The following is a 20,398-nucleotide window of genomic DNA, read 5'->3' on the forward strand; positions in this document are numbered from 1 at the left end:
CAAAATGCGCATAAGCTGACTCAAACTTCTATCTTAAAAATAATAATTTATTATACAAGAAAGGATATTCATCAAAAATAGAAGAAAAAATGAAGGGAAAAAGAAAAACAGAAAAAAGGCATTCAAAATGGAAGAGGTTTTGGTAGATAGAGATTCAATACTAATGCCAGTAGGATGTAACAGAAATTTAATAAAATAGTCAAAATAAGCATAAGCTGACTCAAATATGTATCTTAATAAAATAGTTACAATTATACCAGAAAGGATATTTCATAAAAAATAGAGAATAAAAAGAAGAAGAAAAGAAAAAAAGAAAAGAAAAGCATTCAAAATGGAAGAGGTTTTGGTGGGTAAGAAATTAGTATTAGAAGTAGACTGAAAGAGGACAAATTGCTGTTGTCATTAATGAAGATTTGGCAGTTTGTTCATGATTAGTTTTGTTTCACTAATTACACAATAAAGCCTAGATTTTGGCCAACTTTATCCCCCTCTCATAACAAACAGATAAAAAACCAATAAGTCCAAAACTCAACAGTTGGCAAATTATCAAAATAAAACAAGCTTAATGTAAACAGTAGTAATATCGTGGGATTTTGAACAGAAAAAGTGTAGTAATAATAATGATAGCAGAGTAACGTTTTAAGTTCCCTCATATAAAGATATCTCTGAAAAAGCCATTTGCCTTTCTTCTCTGCTTCTGCTGCTGCATTTTGCTTACGTCTTTCCATACTTTCTGCTACCCTTTAACGCCCCTCTAAAACACTACCTTCTCTTCTTTTACTTAGGCCCCCTTTTGATTATTCTTTCTGTAAACTTCAACTTCTTTGTTTTTTTTCTTTTCCTTTTATAGAACCCAATATTTTCTTGAAAAACAAAAAAAAAATGTTATCTCATAGTATGGGTTGGATGGATGGTAAAGAAGATGAAGAAACTGGTTCATGGGTTCATCAAAATAACAATGAAAATAATCATAACAACAACAACAGAGATGAAATGGAGATGGGTGCACTTTCTACTTTCAAATCTATGCTTGATGCTGAAGATGTAGACTGGTACAACATGGCCACTAACAACAACAACAATCACAACAACAGTGGTGGTGCCATGCAATTTGGTTCTAATTTTACTGAAGCTGAAAACAATTTGCTTTTACAGCCAGTGGATTCATCATCTTCTTGTTCACCATCTTCTGCTTCTGTTTTAAACAATCTTGACCCTTCTCAGGTTCACTTTTTCTTTCCCCAAAAATCCACTATTCCTCCTTTGCTCAGTGGCTTAAACAACCCATTGGAAAATGGTTTTGATTTGGGTTGTGGTGAAAAGGGGTTTCTTGAAACTCATCAAAATTTGAGTGTTTTGAATAAAACTGGGATGTTTACTAGTGGGTTTCAAGATTTGAGCTCTCAAAACCAAATGGGGCATAACAATTTGAGTTCTTTTACTCAATTCCCTTGTACCAATTTGCTACAAATGCCTCTAACAAGTTCTGGTTTTGGTCCATTGGTTGGGTTTGGTGACAATTCTGCAAATGACAACTCTGTGTTTCTTAATAGGTCTAAGTTATTAAAACCTCTTGATAATTTTGCTTCAATTGGAGCACAACCTACTCTTTTCCAAAAAAGGGCTGCACTTAGGAAAAACTTGGCTAATAATAGTAGCGGCAATTTGGGGAATGAAATTGGTCAGACTTCAAGCAATAAAGAAGTGAATGAAAGGAAGAGGAAATGTAGTAATTTGGATGAACTTGAAGATGTGAGTCTTGACGGATCTACATTGAATTACGATTCTGATGACCTTATTGAAAAGGTGGAGGATAGTGTTAAAAATGGTGGGAATAGCTCAAATGCAACTAGTGCTGTTACTGGTGTGGATCAGAAAGGGAAAAAGAAAGGACTTCCGGCTAAGAATCTGATGGCTGAACGCCGCCGTAGGAAGAAACTCAATGATAGGCTTTACATGCTGAGATCTGTTGTTCCAAAGATTAGTAAGGTATGAAATTCTTTTACAGAAAATTCTCGTGAATTTTGATTACCATTTTAACATGTTTTTAGCCATTCACAATCATCAGCATTTAGCTTCCACCTCCAAGTTTTTTTTCGTTTTTTGGAGGTTGGGGGGGGGGGGGGGGGGGGCAATTGTTATTGTTAATTCGTCCGTCCATTTTTACTTGTTCATGATTAACTAGACACACCCTCTTAAGAAGCAATTACTAATAGAACAATAAGTAAGTTTTCTATAACACCCCTAATTAAAATGTCGGAAAATGAATAGTAGTACTTAATAATAAGGGTAAAATAGGTATAAAATGGTTTTCTTTTGGTTTTCCAAACTGGATGAACTTTTTTTTTTAAAAATAATGGACAAATAAAAATGGACGGAGAGAGTATTTTTTATTTGTCTATTTTTATCTTTCGTATTCTTAAGGTTAGCTTGTTTTCTTGAGTTGTGTATAGTTCAAAAAGGTTTGTGAATTAAGTACTAATTGATAGTAGCATTAAATTCATTCACATGGAGTCTATGAGCCGATTTTTAAAAGCATTGTGAATTTTGGACCACATAGAGAATAGAACGCTATTCTTGAAAGGTACTTTTCCTACAGTAATTCATTAAGAGCGATATCTAGTTCACTGACTATTGTAACATGAAATTTATTTAATAACAGTATGTTTCTTTGCCAACCCCCTCTCCACCTTCACCCCGGGGGGGGGGGCTATTTTGAGTTTCCACCTATTCGTTCCATTACTCAATTATCATTGTTTGATCAGCTGTTGTTAATGCCAAAATTTGTGGCTGATTTACTAGTAATAACAAGATAGGTGTAGAGCTCCAAAAAATCAACCTGTATATAGGAACTTATTAAAATACCTCGAAGGCTCATGCAAATCTACTGAGGAAAATTTGTTTAAAACAAGAAACTTGTGGCCATCAAAATAAAATACTCCCTCCGTCCCAATTTATGTGGCACTCTTTCCTTATTTAGAACAATTTATTTTTAGAATTCCTACTTTGCCCCTTAATGAAAATTTACAGCCACACAAATATCTATTTTTTATATTAGACCACAAGTTTCAAAAGTATTCTTTTATTTCTTAAACTACGTGCCGAGTCAAATACTGCCACATAAATTAGGACGGAGGGGTAGTTAGCTCCTGTTGCTGGTTAGTCGTCCCGATTTTATGAGACATCTTTTGCCACTTGAATCTGATACAAGTCGTAAAGAACCCATGCACTTGTTTTTAAGCTTGCTGAATGAAACGAGAATTTTTGTCTTCTTGACTGCCTGATACCGGAAGCTTTTTCTTGGCTATAACTTGAAATGGTGCGAGTACCTTATGCAGACTTGGCCTGGTGAATTATCGTGAATCAGATTGTGATTTTGTTTGCGTGTTGGCAGATGGACAGGGCTTCAATCTTAGGAGATGCAATTGAGTACTTAAAGGAGCTTCTACAGAAAATCAATGACCTGCATAATGAACTCGAGTCAACACCACCTGGCTCTTCATTGACTCCGGCAACAAGCTTCTACCCTTTAACGCCAACTGCAACAGCTCTACCTGGCCGAATCAAGGAAGAACTTTGTCCGAGTTCATTTGCAAGCCCACTGTCTAGCCCTACTGGTCAACCTCCAAGGGTAAAATGTCCTTCCTTTTAGCCAGAAGAAACTTAATGCTGGAATCTTTTTCTCATTAGATGTGCATAAATGTTGAAATGTATTGATATTGGAAACCTTTTAGTCTTCTTTTTCTTTTCCGTTTGACATGGAAATATTTTTTTTGTAGTAGCATTTACAGTCTAAGTTCATCATACTGTTAGCATTCGTTATGTTATTGGTTTGAGATGATGCATGCAGATCTTTTTGTACTTGTAGGTTGAAGTAAGGGCAAGAGAAGGAAGGGCTGTGAATATCCATATGTTTTGCAGCCGCAGACCAGGCCTTTTACTCTCAACAATGAGGGCTCTGGACAATCTTGGACTGGACATTCAACAGGCTGTTATCAGCTGCTTCAATGGGTTTGCCTTGGATATCTTCCGAGCTGAGGTACCTTCTTTCTGTGAACTTACTACATCTTGGACAGTAGGATTAGAGAATGCTTCATTTGCACAATAAGGTTTGTTGATGGAGAATTGAAGTCCCATCAGCTTTGTATGACCACGACATCCTTCTGGAATGACAAACCTATTACCATAACAAGCCTTCAAAAACTTCTTTGAATGTCAAATCAATCAATCAATCAACTTCACCTCAATTCCCAAACTAGTTGAGGTTGCCAATATGTGATTGCCGGCGAAAAAGTAGTCATAATATCATAAATCATCCTCTAAAATACGAATTGTTTGAATGTCAATCATGTGGAAATATTATAGCATGTAGTGACTCTAGTTAAACAAATTCAAAATACAGCAAAAATGTTCAACTGGGAATGGAAATAAGAATTGCACAGAAACATACACGTCAGAAAAGCTGTGCAGCAACACTAGAATTGCCAAAGTTGTCTTGTTTACTTATAGAATGGGAATGTTGCATAATATGTAGTAGATGACTACAATGATTACATATAGATATATGCCATGAATTGCGCGCACTCTGCTTTTTCCCCTCCTTAATTTACTGAACCTCTGCTTCTTCCGTTATCTGAAGAGCAAGGAAAAGATGTTTCAAGTATTGAACAAGCCTTCCCCATATCTTCAATTGTTGGTTTCTTATCCTTGACCAAAATATTGAGTTGTTGATACAATTCTTTGACTTGTAATATCAATTTTGGTTCGTATTTAATCGCAGCAATCCAAAGAAGGTCAAGACATCCATCCAGAACAAATTAAGGCAGTGTTGCTGGACTCTGCTGGCTTCCATGGGATGATATAAGCTTTTGCGGTTTTCAACGAGAGGTTCCGTCCAAGATGTTGGACCTCATACTCTAGCTTCTAAACCTCAGGCTTCCTATGCTCCTTTTTAAGTTTACAGATATTTTCATTTATTAGCCATTGTATTGTGTTTTCTCTAGGAAAAACGTTGTGCGTATGCTTAGAAGCTCTAAAACTGAATGCTATGAATTTTTCAGTGACAAGTTCCTTATTCTGGATGATCCTTCTTTATTCAGTCATTTTTTACATACCATTTTTACGTACCAGGCAATTCATTAATGGTATGGAACGCAGCTGCCTTTTGTGTAAGCTGAGAAGTCTCCGATATGAATGAATGAATGACCCATCGATTGAGTAACTGTATTTACTTGCTGTAGTTGAGCTCCTCTTGAGTTCGTACGATAAAAATTTTGCTGGAAGATATACTTTTTCCACAATGGTTATGCAAAGGGCCTCTTTTAAGGGGGTTAATATTTGGTCTTAAGCCACGCTACCCAGGTCACTAAGCTCATATTCTTTCACATGGTATCACAACTGTGTTTTGTTAAGCTTTGCCATTTCCGTCTTCTAACAAACACCTTTCTCCTAAAAGAAAATAGAAAAAGCAGCATATATATTTTAATCCATGTCTAAAGTCTAAACCTTAAATCCTATAGTGAAGAAAAAGTAAAAAAGAACTTTAATAACAAAAATGAAAAGAAGCAAAAACCCAGAACCTGGGTGAGACTGGTTATTTAATCGTTTACAGGGACCAATTACAGTGAGCTTCTGTGTATCGTATCAATGTCCTGCTCTTCCAAAAATCTTGGCGACTCACAATGGCTTTGGGTAAAGTTGAAACTAACAATAGAATTGCAGTTGCCTTTTGATCCCAATATCAGTGTTTCGAAAGAGTAATAATTGCGACAACTTCCAAAAGGAGACTGCATTTGGTTGTGTCCACGAAGGGTAAAGAATCTGACCAATAAAAATAGCTAAGTCAATTACTAAAATTTATGTCCTGCAGTCAAATTCTTATGAACAAATTGTAGAATAAACTACAAACAGATGTTCACCCAGAAAAAACTTCTTTTCTAACGCATTACCATAATTGCTGATACAAAATATGTAGTCTGCCTGAAGCAGTTGGATACTAGTTTCACGTATATCAACAGACAGGTACGTGATGTATCAACATCTTACTTACATCTAGAGCTAGAGAAATTGGTAAACAGGGTATGTACAGAATGGGATCGACAATAGCAAGGTTAATGACCACGCTGATAATTTACATATACTATGTATAGATCGACACGAGGCCAGAAATTGGCTCCAAAAAGGGGGTCCAAAACTGCAAATATTGAAGCTGGCATATATATATGGAGAGACCATCACATCCAGAGGCCAAAAGGGACTTGATACTGTATGTTACTATCTTCAAAAATCCCCCAAAAAGCAACACCAAGGCGGATACAAGCCATCTCCTCTGCTATCTTATAAACCTGTCAAATAACCAGCAACAGTAGTTAAGCAACTGGAAAGAGCAGATGGAGTAACCTCCAACCCTAATTTTCAGGAAAATTAAAGAAGAAATGAAGCAGAAAGTAAGAAATCATTTGCTTGCTCTTCCATTTTATTTCTTTTGAATACCTCGATTGAGGAAAATCTAGGATTCTTCTTGACCAGATTCAGAAGGATGTTGCAGACTCTTCACTTCTTTGGCTTCTGAGCCTTCTGCAACAGAGGAAGTGTCTTCACCTTTTGAATTAAGAGTTCCGGGATTCATCCGCTGCACCTCATCTTTTGTATAGATAAAAATCTTGCGAACCATACCACAAAATTCCCTGTTCCCCAACCAGTGTTAGGCACAGCATAGATAACGTAACAACACCAAAAACACGCAGCAGTGATCCCGAGACACTACTACACAAGGAAGCAGCTCCAGGAGGAAAGAAAATCGTCTCTTTGACGTATAAAAGCAAAGATGGGTAGTACTTACTGCCATGGATCATCTCCAACAAGCATCATGTCACCCTCGTCATCAGTGTACACAACCAGCCAACTCTTACTCCGAGCCTTGAGTTCACCATTAAAATCAAAAAGCTGATCCAGTTCAGCAATTAATTCATCGTAATTGTTGAATTTAGCAAGATCCACGGACCTTCCGAGTGCTGTACCCTGTTTGTGAACCTGTATGCAAAAATGAATTGTTAGAAATTTCATTAAAGCAAACAGCCAAAGTTATGAGAAAGGAGCAGATTTAAACCTTGGTGCAGCTCCTTGTTGAACTACTGTGACCTTTGGCATCCCTATCTCTAGCAGCAAGATGAGAGGTATGAAATTGTTTGTCCTGATCATTAGCTGTAATCCCATCATCTAGCACCTTCGATCCCTTTGATTGCTCAGACCTTTGATCAGAATCAGTAGCAGGGGATTGATGAGAATTTATACCAATATTCATGTTACTTGCTGAGTCCATCAATGAACGTTTCCGTGTCATTACAGGATCTGTGCAAACATTACTTGTAAGGGGAATGCCAAAGAGTTTGCAGTTTCCCTCTTTGGGTTTCACAGCCTCCGGTTTCTGAACTACAGTGGGTTTATGCCTCAATTCTCTTGAATGAGAGGAGAGCTGAAAGTAAGGCGACACTGATTGAGGCATAAACCAGCTTCCCTGCTGATTGTCAACTCTATGACCAGGAAGGACTGAAAACTCGCCAAAACCACTATACCTAGCATCTCCCTGCATTTGATAGGGAGTATCACCACCTTGGCCAGGAGCTTTTGATCCTGAATCCATCAGATTAAGTGAGAGACCGGAAGACAACAGAGACCATGGCTTTCCCAGTAAGCTGAAATCCTTTTCCTGGTCTTGTGCTTGTCGCTTCACCAAGCTAGCACCAAATGCTGTTTTGTCCGCAGAGGGTAAACAGAACCCATGGGAGGAGTTATTTTGCACTCCAAAACCTGATAATAGATCTGTGAGAGATGACTCAGGCCTCCCTAAAGGTAACCATTTGTCTGACAGATATCTTTTTGACGCAGAATGAATATCAATCTTCTCATCATCCACTGATGGTGGCCATATCATCGGTTTCTCAGATACGTCCAAGTCATTACTTTCTGCAAAACCGCCTCTCAAGGTCGATAACTCTTGACCTTGCAAGACCCTCGAAAATCCACTGGCTTGTGAAGGGTCTGCAGTTATTCTGGATGAACCTAAAAAAACCGAAAATGCATGACAATTACTTAGCTTGAGTCTGAGACTTAAAATCAGTGCAAGATACAGAATAAAAAAGATCAGATGAGATATCCACCTTCCCTAGTGAGGACAGATGAATCAGGAGATGAGGGCAAAATGCTGGATCTAGGCCTTTTTGGCCTTGCAATCGGAGGTACATTAAGTGCAGGAGGGCTAAGAGCTGGCTCTATTTTCCAGGGCGAAACTTGGTCTGGCCTGGGAATGGTAGAATTTTCATCCCACCGAACCTTGAAAAACCATTAATGAATGATTTTTAGTGTGATATGAGGTAAAAGAAACAATCAAACCACGAAATTAAAATTAATACTACCTTCAGACATCTCCACTTGGACTCGGGCCACCTTTTGGGATCAGAATCTTCCGTGCCAACTATAGTTCCAGTAAACCTATAACATTGTAAGTTAACTAAATCAGAGAAGTGAAGAGAAAATACCCTGTTACAGAAAATTGAATCAAACATTCTAATAATTTAACCGTAACACACAGAGGTCAAGATTAGAACCAGTAAGTCAGATATTTAAATAGTAAAAAGATGATCTCTATAGATGGTAAACTAAACTGCAGCATACCTCTGCTCTGGAGCTTCTTCACCTTCAAATCTCATCTTAAACCGCATTCCAATGGAGTAATTGTTTTTCACGGACTCCATGTACTGGTCATATGGAACTATAAACTCGGTAGGGCTTGTCCTGTAAGATGCAAACTAAGTTGGTAAGGAATGCTAATCCTTTTGTCAGTGTTACACCAACAACAGTTCAAAAACCTACATATCACCCTGCTATCCCCCATGAATGAACTTTAAAAAACTGCAATTCATCTGATTGTTAGGTGCCATCAAAGATATGAAGCATCCAGTTATTTTAGATGGCAACCAATTTAGATAAAATGCTTTCCCAAATGCACAGATGACAAGCAATGAAACAACAAGACTAAATGTAGCGTTTAACTCTACAATTAATAATCAAAGATCTCTAGTTATGGCCTTCAAGTCGGTGCTTTGTTTGATGTTACAGACCAGGTACCTTGGTTTGTAATACACGGTGAACATTGTTTTTGTTTGAATGGCATGCCAAGCTGTCGCGAGTACACCGAGATGCATGCTATGACTTGATATCACCGATGATGGAGCATTTCCCTGTTGTCTCATGGCACGTCTAACTCCAACACGAAGCTCCCCATTCTCACCTCTAAGGTAGCACAATGCAACAGATCAGACTCTACTTAATGGAACAAATAAATTCAGAGGGTTCTGCCAGACGAACCTAAGAAATATGAATGCATCCCCAGCAACAAGCCTTTTTGAACTAACGAAGACACTCCAACCACTCTGAAGAAGATGCCTCCTTGGTTGGCCTGGAGTTCAAATGCTTGGGTGAGAAACAAAGAAGAGGTTATATAGCAGGACAAACAAGCCCACCCTTCCAACAAAGGCATTTCAGTGCACCAAAAATAAAGCAACATGCTACCATACTTCCAAAGACAAATCTTTATATGAAGAAAAGGGAAAGAGAAAGTTTACAACCTCGGTCTATAATTACAGAAGCAGAAATTTGTTAACCAACTTCTCCCCTCCCCCTTCACACTCCCTATCAAATCATCTGCTTAACATTTTTACATGTGCCACACAGACTTATAGCAATTTTCATTAGGACGTGTGATTACAAGAATGCAGCGGGCATGTTATACCGTCAATAGGACTTGATAGGTAGAAATGCGCTATGTGAAAGTGCATCTTACATTGTCTAAAAAGTCTCAAAGGGCATAAATTGACCAAAACAGGGTGGAGGTGGTAAGCTTTGTAGACATAAGATGATTAAGAATATACTATGCATCATACCGCGGAATATATGCCTGAAGCGCCACTCATTCCCATGTAAATCCTTGGCCACCAACTCCTGTGTTGGAGGCTGTCGAGACATATCCTGTTACAGATGCAAATTAAAAACTATAAGCCAATCCATTTACCCAAAAAATGGACAACGAACCCATAATAACTGAATTCTTCTAACCAGTGGGGGGAGGCATTCATCAGCATGCCGTCTCAAGACGGAAAATCCACCATGAGTGCTTGTATCGGATGCTGTTAGTGTCTTACAGAAAGAGTGTACATGAAATCGTGGTGGAGGAGGGCGCATAGATTCCTTCTTCACAGTATTCTCATCTTGCTACAACAGTCATTTCAGAACATTAGATAAAACTTCAACTGGAACTTCAAAATTCAAGATTCAAATAGGTGTACATACTTTATTCAACATAAGATCAGAAAACTGAAAATTGAAAAATAAAAGAAAAAAGTTTATTACTGTAAACATAATGGTAAACCTACATTTGGCTCCGGCATCAAAGTCACTTGTGCAAACACCTCATCAGTGTCTGGTTCAGCCTGAAACTCACTCAAAAGTCAACACAAACACCAACAAAGTACAATCATGTGTATAGATAAGAATGTCCATAAAAGGGAAAAAAGTATGGTTTGCTAAAGTACCCACACACTAACGCAACAGCATGAAGGAAATCATTACCTTCAACAGGACGTTAACCACGCGGCATAGGATCTTAGAAGGAAGATTATACAAAGGCATCTGCTGATCAGCCACTTGATTAGTTGATGCTTCAACCTATCATACAAGGATCATAATTGAATTTAAGGTATCGAGCTACATAAAAATTACCGGAAAAAAAAACAGAGTATTTCGAAAATGTATGTTCAGCAGTGCAGTTGAAAGTGAAATTGCAAACGGGATTTCCATAAACCTGAGGTCGAAAACGGATTAAAAGAATTTGAGAAACAAACCTGCTCGATATGACCTTGAGGAAAGTAGTACACCAGCTCACCCTCACGAGGAACCGTCACAAGTGGACCGGCACACGCGCGCCAAAGCTCCGTGTACAACGCTGTCTCAGCATCGACTTTGTAAACAAAAACAAACACAAATTAGCGAACTCACCGGAAAACTCCGACTTACGGAACAATCACTCAAATTAACAGCAAAAAATCCGGTCTAGTACCTTTTCCGACAACGGGAGCACTCCGAACAGTCTCTGAGACCGGCCTTGAGCCATCAATTGGCTCGCTGTAACCTTTAATCGACACCTCTGAAGTAGACATTTTTTCGTACACTAATTCTCAACAAAGATCTCTCATCTCCAAGCACAAATTAATTCTCAACAAAAGGAAACTTACTTCTCACAAATTAACTCCAAAATTCACCAGACAAAATCACTGAACTGTACCAAATCAACACTGGATCAGACCAAAAATATCAATCAACACACTAGATACAAGTTCAACAACTTTCTCACTCTAATTTCTCTCTCTATATCAGCAAAATATTTTGTATATGTGTGTATCTATCTTTGAGGATAGGGGAGCTCCTTCATGTAGTGATGAGAGAGAGAGAAAGAGAAAAGCATTGAGGGGAAAGAGCGAGAGCCTTTCGATAACCAAAGGGGTCAAAACGGGTGCAGCAATCATTTCAACTGCGGTCCAAAAATCTAACCCGAGTTAAGGAACTTCCTATAGCCCGTTGGTTTCTGCCTTTTTCAACCGGGTATAGCCGGTAGTCAAGACACTGTCTGGGGGGACAAATCATAAAGGGTTATAACGGCGTGTACAGTTAGACGTTAGGCGCTGTCGTATTCTCATTGGCCTGAAAGCTGACGACGTCTGCCTTTTGCCGTTAATAGAATATTACTACTCCTATTCTGTTGTTATGGGGAAGCGGCCCTGTCGTGCTATTAACGGGCAATGTAAGATGGGATAGGGGAGGGGGTTAAGTAGGCGTTTGGATATAAGAATTGTAAAATTTCAAAAAAAATTGAAAATATTTTTTTAAATTAAAATAGTATTTGAAATTAGAGTTGTGTTTGAACATAAATTTCAGTTTGGGTTGTTTTTGAAGTTTTGTGAGTGGTTTGAGAAAATTTTGAAAAATAACTTTTTGTAGATTTTTAAATTTTTGAAAATTTTCAAAATGTATCTTCAAGTAAAAATTAAAAATTTTATGAAGAAACACTGACTTCAGAAAAAAGTAAAATATTTTTTAAAAAATCTTCAATCAAATTGTACGTCCAAACGGGCCTAAGTACGCACCAGCCATTCCTAAAAGTGGCGCATGTTAACCGTGGTTACTTTCAATTAAATGTACTCTCTCTTTTTTTCACTATTTTGTGGGCTTTTTAATATGATTATTATTATTATTATTATTACAAGACGTCTCTCCTGTGTATTACTCGTGCCTCCAAGATACCTGCAAAACACCATGCCAGCAAGGAAAGCATGGGTTCCGTCTTTTTCTTTAACTGCATATAAATATGTTTTGCCTTTTCATCCAATGAATAATTAAATAATAAATTTAAGTTATATATACACAGAGAAATCATTAGTTGATGGGTTTGTTTAATAAAAATTATAATGCATAAATTATTTGTACAGAGCTCAATAATATAAATATTGTTATGTGAAGATAAATAATATAGAGATTATATACGAAGAATAAATCATACGTTAAATATTACACAACAACAATAATATACTTAGTATAAACACACGTGAATTATTACTAGATTAATAAATGATTGTTTTTAGGGAATACGTTTGCCTATTGTAAGGGGATGTTTGTCTTAAGATGCTCTCATTCACGTATTGTCAACACACATATTATTTGTTCTGTTTTCTGCTTCGTATAAAATAACACATAGACTATCTCATAACAAATATTCGCATTAGTTATACAATTTATGGGCACCAAATATCGTATAGATTTTTATACAAATAACAACTGGTAATGCAGGGTTTCGTACTTCATTCCAAATGTCGTATAAAAAAAATACTAATTCTTATATTACGTATATTTGTATCCTAACGTCCCTATAAGCAGTGTAATGAGTTTTTATATTTTTTATATTATCAATATAACAATACATGTCATAGCAGACTACTTACCTTTTATTCTAGGGTATATATCAATTAAAGTTACTTAACTGGAATTACATGTAAAAAAATTAATCTAATTTTATAAATATTTTTTATATTGTGAGTATACAAAACATAAACCCTTAGGGGCCACGGGATATGTAACCTCAAACTTTATGTAGGGATTCATATTCTAATTCAAGTACCAAACGACCCTCCAAAAATAGTTTAACACAATAACATTGCAAATGAATGGTTCATAGTCACAAGGCAACTATAGATAATTGTCTATCGAAAGTTGCACTAACAATCTAGAAAATAAAGTAACTAACATGGTCTATCCAATTAAATTTTATACTAATAGGCAAAAAAGTTAGTAAGTTACATTATTTATATACATATAATTAAGTTAAATCCATTTAATTGTATAACTAGGAGATTGATGATGTATACGTATTGAATGTACCATAAGGATAATGTCCATATTTTCCGCAATTTAAAATTCTTTTCATGGCTTTCTTTAAACACGTAACATAAACTAACTTCTTCTAGCAACATTAAATATGATGTAATAAAACTGTTTAAACCGTACGCGTTAAAGTTCAAAGCTAAAAAACGATTATGATCATCAAAATATTTTAATACATCTTTGTAACGAATTGCTTGTTCATTTAACTTTGTTTTTATTGTACGTAATAGTAACGGATACGCAGTAGGAGAAATTGAAGACGGAGGCATTGCATTATTACGTTGTACTATCACGCAATAGCTCAACACGGAAATGCCAATCACGTGCGGGAAGGAGAAATAGAGCGCGGCAGATCCAGGATTTAAATTTAATGAGTTCGAAATTTTATTCCTTCTAAGTTACTGGGTTCTAAATTAATAATTTATTATATATTTAATAAATTTTTAAAAACAAATATAGAATTTGAACCAAAATTACTGGGCTTGGCCGAACCCGCATCCGAAGCTCTAGCTCCGCTGCTGAGACCTGAGTCCTGAGTAGAGCATACAGTAAGATCTTGAAAGCAAAAGTTAAACGGAACGGAGGAAATAGCGTAAAGTATATGTATTTACGTGTTCTTATGTTATTTTGAAACTCCTAATTTTAAAATGTTCAATTTACTACAAATATTAGGTACAAATAATTTATTTATTTTTTTAGCTCAACCCAAACACCACGATGTCTCTATCATTTTTTGTGGTACTGTAGCCTCCACCACTCGTTCACAAGCAAGGTACAAAATAAAAGCACAATTTGGGAGAAATTTTTTCCATTCAGTCTTGACCTCATTTTTCCATAGAAAATTATTTTTTTTTGCCATTACGTACTTTTCTAATTTTAAAATCTTTAGTCCTTCCTTTTAGCTTTGCCACATCAAAAAGTCCTACCCCTAGATATTCCAAGTACCTTTAATTTTCCATAATGCTATACTAGATGTTATAGGGTACCCAATTTGTCCCAAACAATGCATGGTGGTTTGGCGCATGGTTGAAGGGCTTACCCTAATAAGGAAATAAATCAAGCACATAGCATTGCCACACCAACACTAGTTGGTCAATAGGTGCTTGTAGGTAAATAGTACATATTCCTTAACTAATATTTGTACTTGACGATATCACAAAGATACAAATTTCAATGAATTATATAATTTACTGATTTCATCTTTTCAAAATCTATTTACTTTGACCGTACATAAATATGTGGAGTTCATATATTTTTGGTAGCACAAGAGGACGTTCATTTGTTGAAATAAACTCCTTTAAAGAACTTAATAAATAGGAGAAGATAGATGTTTACTCGTAAAATAGTACAGATAAATTTGTAATGTGGTTGATAGACAAACGAATCGATTTGATCCAACACAATAGAGAAATAAGACTAAATTATAGTTAAGATTTAACGATCGATATTAAAGAAGATAACAAGTCTTGTTCGAACTCAATCTTTTCGAGAGTAAAAGTGAAAAAATAAAGATAAAGAAACGATGAAGCTGCTAAATCGAGAGGTAAATAGTAAAAGTATGAGAGCAAAATAGTGAAGTATAACTTTTGCGTGCAGAATATTTTTTTTACAATGCCTATTAATTCCACTATTTATAGCTTCACCTATGGAAATATGATACTAGGATTAAGCTCCTCTTTAAATGAGTATAAAAGTGTCGTTGATGAATATATATAATAGAAAACCTTCAATGCAAATATTTTCTATAACGGCTTCTCATTTAACACTAGCAAATATTCCCTCATTGAATGATGTCCAATGGCAAACCTTTGAACTTCTACCGCCGACTACGTTCCCTTCGGAATCCATCTAGTATCGGTCATACATGTCGCATTCGGTATTAATTATTTTTCAATTCATCTTTTGCCTATCTTTGGTTCCACGTGTTATCTTACCATTTAACCATCTATTATTAACCAATTTTTCCCATACAATAGATCTGTCATACAAGTTTAAGCTTCGACGATATAAAAGTTACACAATTTAATAACTTACGAAATAATTATAGATAATTAATTATGATAAAAATAATTAATAATTTATTAAAACAGTAACTATTAACCTAATATAATAAGTTAAAAATTATCAATATATATAACTTAAATTTATACTTATTTACAACTAAGTTTGATATTTTGAATCCAGCTGTTATAAAGCGAGAAAAAGGTGAATAAGACATGCATGTTGGTGGTCGATTATTCAAGAAGTATTAAAGCTATTTTAGGACAAACATAAAAAAATTGTGATCATAAATTAGGGTAATCAATGTGCCCCCGCATACCTAGTAAATTGACACTTTAGTTGTCCATCTTTCCAAAAATTCATATGAGGTCTTGTATCCTTTTCATTTTCCTGTTTGCCATATTTCTAAAATAGAAATTAATGGAACTAATCGTTTGGGAACAAAAACATACCTGTGCAGTTTTCTGTATTGAATTCTTCCGCTACATTGAATCCTGAATAAATACATTTTCTCCCTTTTTTTAATTTTGTTATTTACTTGACTTACACTGGATTCATTATATTTGTATTTTAAGGTCGTTAATTAAAAAGGAAATACCCTCCTTTAAGGAAATTATACACATTTTGCGCATAAATGATGTTCAGATGATCGTCATTGGTAGTATATGACATTTTATTTTTCTTTTTTTTCCTCCTCCGGTGTTCGATACTTATTTTTTAGCCTCATTAAATCAAAAAAACACGCAGAAAAAATGTACTTTGAAGGAGAAAACGCACCCTATCAAAAAATGACTCTATACCAATAAAATGAGACATTTGATTAAAGATATCACTATATTATTGCATCTTCGTTTTTTTTTTTTTTTTTCTGAACGATTTTATGGAGCAGATCAGTAATTACGTGAATAACGAATAGAGCATATTACATTAGAAAAAGGTGCCTTCAGTGGAAATAATCATAAAGCTTAAGTGATATAAAGTGAAACTGTTACTTTAACCCCACAGATCAATTCATTTGATTCTAAGAGAAAAAGATTATATCAAAATTGAGACAAAAATAAAAAGAAATGGTGGAGCTTATGTTAGTTGATTCATTGTTAAGTCGTAATCAATTTATTGGGACTTAAATTTAGCTGTCCCAACTCCCAATGAAGACCATATGCTAACCTGTGTTATCGTACTGAAGATATATTAAGAATAGTAGTAAAAATATCCAGATAATTTGGGACTAATGTGCACGTGTGCGAATTTGAGACCATAATCCCGTTTGGACATAAGAATTTTTTTCTTTTTTATCAAATTTTTTTTATTTTTTTTTCGAAATCAACGTTTGTTTATAAAAATTTTAATTTTCACTTGAATATGCATTTTGGAAATTTTCAAAAATTTGAATAACTCCAAAAAATTACTTTTCAAAATTTTCACTCAAATCACTCACAAAACTTCAAAAACAATCCAAAATTATATTCATATCCAAACACAACTCTAAATTTCAAATACTATTTTTACTTAATTTTTTTTTCCCTATTTAAAAATTTTACAACTCTTATGTCCAAACGCCCACAAATTGTCATAGCCAAATTAATGAACCGATAGGACACGAAGTATAGATGTTACGTTTATTTTTTGTTTAAATGCTATATTGTTTTAAATAAGATAAAACCTTAATAGAAAGAAAGTATCAAAATAATATAAGATGCATGAAATTTGTACCCAAAAAAGAAAAACGCACAAAAAAAAAAAAGTTAAAAAATTTAACTATCCATACATACTAACGCGTACATGAAAAATTACGCATTGTAACCTATGTTCACAACAATAGTATAAGTGACTTCAATCCTAAATTTAGAACAACAAAGTTTTATGTAAATTATTGTCGCCAAATACTTTTAAATAAGGTTTCAATAAAAATTATTGAATCAAAAGTGCAACATGAGCATGGAACATCTCCTCCACTAATGAAAGTGTTATAAGCTCCATGAGATTTTAGCTCCCATAATTTTCTGGAGACATTTGGTACAAAAACAAACAAAAAATTTTACTAAGCTAATATAACTTCTTAAGAATTTGAAAAGAAAGATATTTTAATTGTGTTATAGTTGTAATTAATGTCACAAAATACACTAAGTTATGTAGGGGTCAATGGGAGGACTAATGATATAGAGTTCTACACATTATCGCTGAATTCTAGTGTGAGAACTCTGCATTGATTATGCGATGTCAATTATAGTACAAATTTAAGTTTTCTAAAACTTTTTTTAATTCGGTTTGCCATCTTGTTATACTTTACTAGCGGTTCTCTCGTTTGTTTTTAGTTACTCATCAAATAATAACATTCACTTCGTATTTCAAAATTAGTATATTAAACAGAACAATCATGATGCTATTATTATCGACGCTGGTACCACTTGATGATTATCCTTCCCTCATTTCTACTTTGATTCGCTTTTATTCTACAAATAAATTTGAATTTCAGCGTTGAATAAATTTTAATAAGTGAAATTCCCAATAATTTTAGTACTAGTAAAATTGAAAATACTTACAACTAGAGGCAGACCAATGTTTAATATTGAAATCTTGGCAGAAAACTTATATACTTATATATGTGTATATCTTAAAAATTATTAAATGAATAACTTGGACACTATGAATATTAAAAACCTTTAGAGTGCACTAGTTGAATAGAATAACGGTGTCTCCGGCACGTTAAAATCCATGTTGGTACGCGTTTGGACATAAAATTATAATTTTTTAAAAAAGTAGTATTTGAAGTTAAGTTGAAAAATAATATTTGAAATTTAAAATTATTTTTGAACATGCATTTTACTTGAAAAAATATTGCAGTTTTGTGAGTAGAAATAAATTTTCAGTAAAATTTGAAAAAATGGTTTTTGTAAAAGCTCATTTTCGAAAATTTTGCAAAAACTTATGAACAACACATTTTTGAAAGAAAATTCGAAAAAAGAAAAGAAAAAAATATTTATGGACAAACACGTCCGTAAAATACGATGGCGGAAAAAGAGAGAGTGAGGGGGTGGGGTCCGGCAGAGTGTCCCCGTGGAGCCAACAATAATCGGAGTTATGCGGGGTCCACATATAAACCCCTGTGCCCTCTGCGCTAAGCATTTGGACCAATTCACAATTCCTTAATCTCCTCCTTGTTTTGGCCCCTAACCTGCCGACCAATTTCATGTTTCTTTATTCCTCTTATCTTAATCCCTCACTTTCCCGTTTTTAAAAAATGCTTAAATGCATTCCTGTGTGTCTTTTGTTTTTAGACTTTATGAAATTACTTATTCTTAAAATGGGATAACAATTAAATTTACAAGTGATTTTAATGATATGTAATTTCACTTGACATAAACTGAGAAATATAAGAATTAAAGTTAGAAATTAAATGTAAAATGAAACAAACCAATGTAACGCTCAACTTTGACCCTCGAGCTAGGTCGTCCTCGAACCAACTAAATATATTATTAAAAAGTAAGAACTGAATAAATGAATAAGAGAGCTTAAGAGATAAAACGTATATATGGCTTTTTCTCAGTGTGTTTCTTACAAAATAATTGGAACCCCCTTTATATAATAAAGGAGTTCTACATATGATACAATTCTAAATACACAAGAAAATCTTCTGATTTGCTAATCAACCGGTCTTGACTTGATATATGCCGAGATCTCGACTACAATCCTCGCCCGGTCACGGATTCCTCTGTTTTCTGTTATTCGACCTAGCAGGCTTCCTTCGATCTCGCTAGATCCTATCATTCTCGGTCTCGAACTTAGCTAGTCTCGATCTCGATCGATCCTTGAATCACGTGCTAGGTAATATTTATTCATGTAACGATCCAATATAACTCGGGATTGAACCTCGGTCTGCCACCCCGGTCTCGATTAACCATACAAAATTGAGCAAGCACGATTTTGACCGTATACAAAAATATTTGGTACATCTTAAGAACAATAATTAAAGTATATATGTATACGGCCAAAACCGATCAGTCCGTCGTACGAACTGGTCGAGATGGTAATACTTTGATCGAAGAGCGTCTTCGTAATATCATATTGAGCTCCGAAGTCAGGTCATCAAGCTTCGAGTTCTAGGACCGATTAATGTCAAGCTCGATATCATTATCGATCTCGAATCCAAATCGAGCTATGAGGCAAAGCGAAGTTATCGAGCTTAAGATTCATAGGTCGACCGGCACCGACCCCGAATCGATATCAGACTCCGAGTCGGAATCGATCTCGACTCAAGATCGAGCTCAAGTCAATACCGAGCTCGAATCAATATCGAGCTCGTGGACAAGAGCCGCTGCAACCGCATTAGGAGAGAGAATCGTAGTAGGAATTAGGGAAAAGTTAATTCATCATAAGATCCCCACTATGTATTTTTTATTATATTTAAGATAGGATCACTCCACTATAAAGGGGATGATTGTTATTTCTGTATGGCATCATTCACATGGTAACAAGGATCATATTTTCTCATATTGAAAGATTAACCTTTTGCGAGCTCCATTACCTCATCTTATTTTGCTCATTCATTTTCCTCATTTCAAATATGTTTATCTTTCATTCTTTATAATGAAGATTGGATATTTCTATTTCTCTTTACGATTTGTGTCAAATTATACCACATACCCTTAGAACTACGTACAAATTCAACTCTATCCAATTTTTAGGGTAAACAGTTTGGCGCCCACCGTGGGCTGAGGATAACAGTGGTTATTTGATACAAATCTACAAAACACACCATTTAACGCTTGTCTTTTAAAAGTGTCTCTGACTGCGGATTAGCAATGGTAAACCCTCGATTAATGGCTTTACCTATCGAAAACGAAGTCGGCCTTCAAGATAAAACCAACAACTTGATGCCTAGGGCCGGAAGGCCACTTATCGATGCCAT

At 35.2% G+C, this 20,398-nt stretch overlaps 2 protein-coding genes across 4 annotated transcripts; one reads left to right on the forward strand and one right to left on the reverse strand.

Annotated features, from left to right (window-relative positions):
* The first annotated feature begins 606 nt into the window (after positions 1-606).
* Positions 607-5,081, forward strand: LOC104116059 (transcription factor ICE1-like). Its single transcript, XM_009626838.4, has 4 exons — positions 607-1,989; positions 3,395-3,631; positions 3,869-4,039; positions 4,781-5,081. Exons 1-4 carry the CDS (start codon positions 883-885, stop codon positions 4,862-4,864), a joined length of 1,599 nt encoding a protein of 532 aa, XP_009625133.1. The 5' UTR covers positions 607-882; the 3' UTR covers positions 4,865-5,081.
* Positions 5,082-5,913: 832 nt separating this feature from the next.
* On the reverse strand, positions 5,914-11,555 carry LOC104116058 (auxin response factor 2A). 3 transcript variants are annotated; one of them, XM_070197687.1, is made up of 16 exons: positions 11,114-11,555; positions 10,899-11,014; positions 10,627-10,722; positions 10,431-10,487; positions 10,114-10,269; positions 9,942-10,026; positions 9,367-9,457; positions 9,127-9,291; positions 8,674-8,793; positions 8,415-8,490; positions 8,160-8,331; positions 7,109-8,061; positions 6,842-7,032; positions 6,493-6,686; positions 6,316-6,344; positions 5,914-6,196 (listed from the first exon to the last, which is right to left on the reverse strand). In XM_070197687.1, the coding sequence occupies exons 1-14, from the start codon at positions 11,211-11,213 to the stop codon at positions 6,509-6,511; spliced, it is 2,556 nt and encodes an 851-aa protein (XP_070053788.1). In that variant the 5' UTR covers positions 11,214-11,555; the 3' UTR covers positions 5,914-6,196; positions 6,316-6,344; positions 6,493-6,508. The 3 variants fall into 3 exon arrangements, with proteins under 3 accessions (XP_070053788.1, XP_009625131.1, XP_009625132.1); XM_009626836.4 differs by having other exon boundaries at positions 5,914-6,344; XM_009626837.4 differs by lacking the exon at positions 10,114-10,269 and having other exon boundaries at positions 5,914-6,344; positions 11,114-11,554.
* Between the last annotated feature and the right edge of the window lie 8,843 nt (positions 11,556-20,398).

Source organism: Nicotiana tomentosiformis, chromosome 3 (assembly GCF_000390325.3).
Source record: "Nicotiana tomentosiformis chromosome 3, ASM39032v3, whole genome shotgun sequence".
Lineage (NCBI taxonomy): Eukaryota > Viridiplantae > Streptophyta > Magnoliopsida > Solanales > Solanaceae > Nicotiana > Nicotiana tomentosiformis.

Excerpts from the sequence above, each read along its gene's own strand:
- LOC104116059 (XM_009626838.4), top strand. The coding sequence starts at position 883 with ATGTTATCTCATAGTATGGGTTGGATGGATGGTAAAGAAGATGAAGAA. Across the intron at positions 3,632-3,868 it reads CTACTGGTCAACCTCCAAGG|GTTGAAGTAAGGGCAAGAGA; the intron begins GTAAAATGTCCT and ends TTGTACTTGTAG. Across the intron at positions 4,040-4,780 it reads TGGATATCTTCCGAGCTGAG|CAATCCAAAGAAGGTCAAGA; the intron begins GTACCTTCTTTC and ends ATTTAATCGCAG.
- LOC104116058 (XM_070197687.1), bottom strand. The coding sequence starts at position 11,213 with ATGTCTACTTCAGAGGTGTCGATTAAAGGTTACAGCGAGCCAATTGAT. Across the intron at positions 9,292-9,366 it reads GATGCATTCATATTTCTTAG|AGGTGAGAATGGGGAGCTTC; the intron begins GTTCGTCTGGCA and ends GTGCTACCTTAG. Across the intron at positions 8,794-9,126 it reads ACCGTGTATTACAAACCAAG|GACAAGCCCTACCGAGTTTA; the intron begins GTACCTGGTCTG and ends TGCATCTTACAG.